This window comes from Octopus bimaculoides, chromosome 13 (assembly GCF_001194135.2).
Source record: "Octopus bimaculoides isolate UCB-OBI-ISO-001 chromosome 13, ASM119413v2, whole genome shotgun sequence".
NCBI lineage: Eukaryota > Metazoa > Mollusca > Cephalopoda > Octopoda > Octopodidae > Octopus > Octopus bimaculoides.
The window spans coordinates 46,537,579-46,542,107 of NC_068993.1; the positions used below are offsets into that span (position 1 = coordinate 46,537,579).

The 4,529-nt window shown below is 36.1% G+C and overlaps 1 protein-coding gene across 1 annotated transcript in view; it reads left to right on the forward strand.

The window, feature by feature from the left end:
• The window catches only part of LOC106869698 (uncharacterized), a 28,458-nt gene that overhangs the window by 8,693 nt on the left and 15,236 nt on the right, over positions 1 to 4,529 (forward strand). Inside the window, exon 2 of the mRNA XM_014915539.2 lies at positions 458 to 608. Within this exon, the coding sequence (XP_014771025.1) occupies positions 458 to 608 (151 nt within the window). The remainder of the gene's footprint in view (positions 1 to 457; positions 609 to 4,529) is intronic.

Genomic DNA, 4,529 nt, shown 5'->3' on the forward strand with positions numbered 1-4,529 from the left:
CGTCGCTTACGACGTCGAGGGTTCCAGTTGATCCGATCAACGGAACAGCCTACTCGTGAAATTAACGTGCAAGTGGCTGTGCACTCCACAGACACGTGTACCCTTAATGTAGTTCTCGAGGATATTCAGTATGACACAGTGTGACAAGGCTGACCCTTTGAAATACAGGCACAACAGAAACAAGAAGTAAGAGTGAGAGAAAGTTGTGGTGAAAGAGTACAGCAGGGTTCGCCACCATCCCCTGCCGGAGCCTCATGGAGCTTTTAGGTGTTTCCGCTCAATAAACACTCACAACGCGATCCTATGACCGCGAGTCTGCTGTCCTAACCACTGGGCCATTGCGCCTCCACACTTTTCGAAAATAATAAGATTAAAAAGCACTTTACAAACACAAATACATTCATAAAAACTTATAACTAATAATTTAAGTAACTACGTATCTATTTTATATTTCCAGTTACTATTTTCCTGTGGATTCCATCGAGTTACGGCAACTGTCTGTACAAAGCAATTGCTGAATTGCAAACATGTGGAACAGAAATAATTGCGAAATTTTCAAGTGTTTCAGGTAACCCATCTACAAAAGACGAGATCGAAATGATTTGCAAGTAATTTGACTTATTATTTAAATGCAACATATTAATCTAATTGCTCACTACTATATGAATTATGTAGACCTATTTTATAAATCAATACAAGCAATTCACAAAGTAAGTTTCACTGAGAATAAGATTGCTGTGAGGATGGTAAACAAAGTAAACTATATATCAAAGAATAATCGAACAAATTTAATATCCGATTCAGGCTGAAACAATTAATTAAAACAAGAAATGTCAAATAGCATTTTGATTACTTCTGCTAAAAGTTTCTCTTCAAAATGTAACTCTTCATTTTTTTTCTTCACAACCTAAAATATATTACGGAGATGCACTTGCATAGCAAGTGACCTGATCTGAGATCGTGTGCTGGAACGAAAATAATTGCAGCGCGGAAGGTGTTTATAAGCCATTTAAAATAACACACAAAATCCGTTAGATTCACTTCAACATTTAAATTTAATTTGTCAAAATATTTTCGTCGCTTTGAGACCGCGACCTGTTCACTGACAAAATTCTGTGCTGCATCACAGAATTTTGTCAGTGAACAGGTCGCGGTCTCAAAGCGACGAAAATATTTTGACAAATTAAATTTAAATGTTGAAGTGAATCTAACGGATTTTGTGTGTTATTTTAAATGGCTTATAAATAAAATATATTCTAATGTTTGAAATATTTGTGATACTGTTTACCATATCAAATTGGTATTAGTATCACCCGATTGAAATGTTTTATTTCAAAACTCATCAGACTGTTGAATGATTGTTAGATTTTAACTCTAGATCTGACCTGACGGAGCAGAGCTAATATTAAAGGTGTTATAGTCGAGACTACATTGTGCTGTTAAGACAGATTTATTTTATGGAAGTACATTAATTCAATATATCCCTTTATTTTTTAAGATACTATGTACGACTGGTGAAAGGTATAGCTGCTATTTTGAGAAAGGTTCACGACATCGAAAGAAAACATATTGGTTGATAAACTGGCTGTGATGGTAGATTATTAGACTGAATGTCCACTAGAATATTCAGTTCTTCTCCTCTAGTTTTATGTGTAGGTCCTCCTAGAGTTAATATGCTAAGTGAACATAGTATAGTATAGTATAGATAGATAGATAGATAGATAGATAGATAGATAGATAGATAGATAGATAGATAGATAGATAGATAGATAGATAGGCCAGTAGGTAGGTATGTATGTATGTATGTATGTAGGTAGGTAGGTAGGTAGGTAGGTATGCACGTAGATATGTATTTATGTATATACGTGCTATGTCAAATTATTTGGGAGGTATCTCATAATTGCTTCTGGTAACATGGAATCCAGTAAAACATATTGTATGGTCGGGTCTTCAGTGACTAAACCAACAATCTTACTAGGCTAGCCTGGTGAGGAGTGTTGATAGAAACCCATCAGGACTAAAACAAAACCTGTTAAAAAGACAAGTGAAGCTAGCAATAGCACGAACCCTCCGAAATTCCAGGTTAATATCCGGCGTGCTGGCAGACTACATGGAATGAGACAGCCCTCAACTTTTCTTAAAGCATGTCTGTAGGAAATGTCACTCTGATATAAAACCAGATATGAAGGGAATGGCATTGGACATTTTGGGCATCTTTTACTTGCCTGAGCAGAGAGCCACCGTGTATGTGTTAAAATGATCACTTTGAAGATAATTTTTCAAGGCTTATAGTAAAATAAGCATTACTTTTTACATATTTTTCTCTGTGCTGATTTCATTCTACTAAGTGATTAAATTCATATCAATTTTACCCTTTGAACCTTAGTTTAAATCTGACCGATATCAGACACTGCACGTTGTATGAATTTAGAAGAGGCTCCTCATCAATAGAAGCTCCAAGAAGTATTCGAGCTATGAAAATGAAGCGTTAAATGTCCAGACATCCCAACGATGGTTTTGCCAGTTTTGCTCGTGGTATATTTCTCTTATAGATCACTGACGATCTTGACGACAAAGTTCTTTCAATAGTCAGCTTTTGAAAGCCATAACTGAAGAAGACCCGAAACAAACTGCATGAGAATTAGCAAAGCAGTTCATTTCAGATTAAACTTCTATCATCAAACATCTTCATGAACTAAAAGAAAATGTCTTTATTTGGTTAGTGAGATCCTCATCATTGAGCGCTTCTTAATTTAATAAATGAGTTGCCCTCTGTTCGTCATTTAAGAGTAGTCTTACTACAGAATATTTCCTTGGCATAATCATCAGAAGAGAGGTGAAGTGGCTTTTCTGCAATCAATTCCAATGAAGCAGAAAATGGTTTGTACCAAATCAAAACAAGAAGAACCCATGCCCCTATGCCACCATGCCCAAAAGCTGTCATGCTCTGTCTTTGGTGAGATATGAAGTGTGTAGTCTATCATGAAGTAGTATTAAACCAAAATGAAAGAAATTAATGCGGGAAATTGTTGAAAGCTTTGCACAAAAATTTACAGGAAATGCACCTGTCGTTGGCCAAATGTAAAAGAATGTTGCTTTTACACGCTAATGTAAACCCACTTATTGCTCAAGTCACTCACGAAAAGATTATGGGACTAAATACGGGCGTTTTACCTCACCTTTCTCAATTTTCTGATTATGATCCAACTATTATCTTTTCAGATTATTGCAACATAGATTGGAGGGAAAACAGTTTATTAATTGTTAAAAGGGGTAAATTTATACTGACTGTTTCATTACTTCGAAACCTCAAAAGTTTTGCACATTAGAGACCAACAATCTGCCAAGCTGACGTGGTTATGTTTTCTATAATGAAGGGAAAATTACTTTGATTAAATATATCGAATAAAAACCAAAAAAACAGTTGTTTCTTTGCAATCTGTTGTTATAATAGAACTTATTTTCCAGCCCTGCATATAGGTCACTAAAACTACTGAATTGTTTAATATTTCGAGAGGTGACGTTTCTATAGTTATATTGGCATGCCAAAACCAAGGCGAAACCAACTGTGGCAAGCATAATTCTGGAGAGCTAGGACAGCTCACCGAGGGGGACCAGAGAGTAATTTGTCTAAAAAGCATTGAACTACTACAGCAAAAATAACAGCAGATTTGAACCACCAGCTTACGAAACTTGTGTCAACCATAACGGTTTATCGTGAGGTCGATAAAGCTAGATGCAAAAAGAGGATTGCAAATGTTAAATCTCTTCTATAACCATCAACATTAATATGTAAACGGTCAATGGTTCAATGACAGAATATTAATTTTCTGATAAGTCACTTATCGCGAGTTTATCTAGAGACATCCCAAAAAACCTTCAACACTTGCTTTTTGCCTCCTACTATAAAGCATAGAAATGGTCCTATAATTAGCAGCTATATAAGTGAATTCACTTGGCTGTTGAGTTGATCTACATAGCAGAGTTAATGCTAAGGATTATCTGTTTTGGTTAATCACATCCTTTCAGATGTTTCACTTCCTTCCACATTGTTGCAAGATGGCAATGCTGACTTCTAGAATTTTAAGGCATTGATTCACACGGTTAATATTATTCAAAATTAGTTCGAAGAGCTTAAATGTATGGCAAGGCATTTGGATCGCCTCGCAACCATCTGAACTCAATATAAACAAAGAGTTCTGGTGCATTTTGGTGCTAGAAGTGAGAGGCTACTTTGTTCTGCCATCGTCGCTAAAAGAGTTAAAGCAGGGATTACTTGAAGAATCGCTCAACATTTCCTTAACATATGTTCAGAACTTGCATGGGCCGATTCTTCAAGAGATGTGATTGATGCCGAAGGTGGAAAAAGTCCGCATGAAATAATAAAATTTACATTTAACAAGATAATTGCAATATTCTGTCTAACTTCTGTACAGACACACACAGACACACACAGACACACAGAGATACACACAGACACACACACACACACACACACACACACACACACACACACACACACACACACA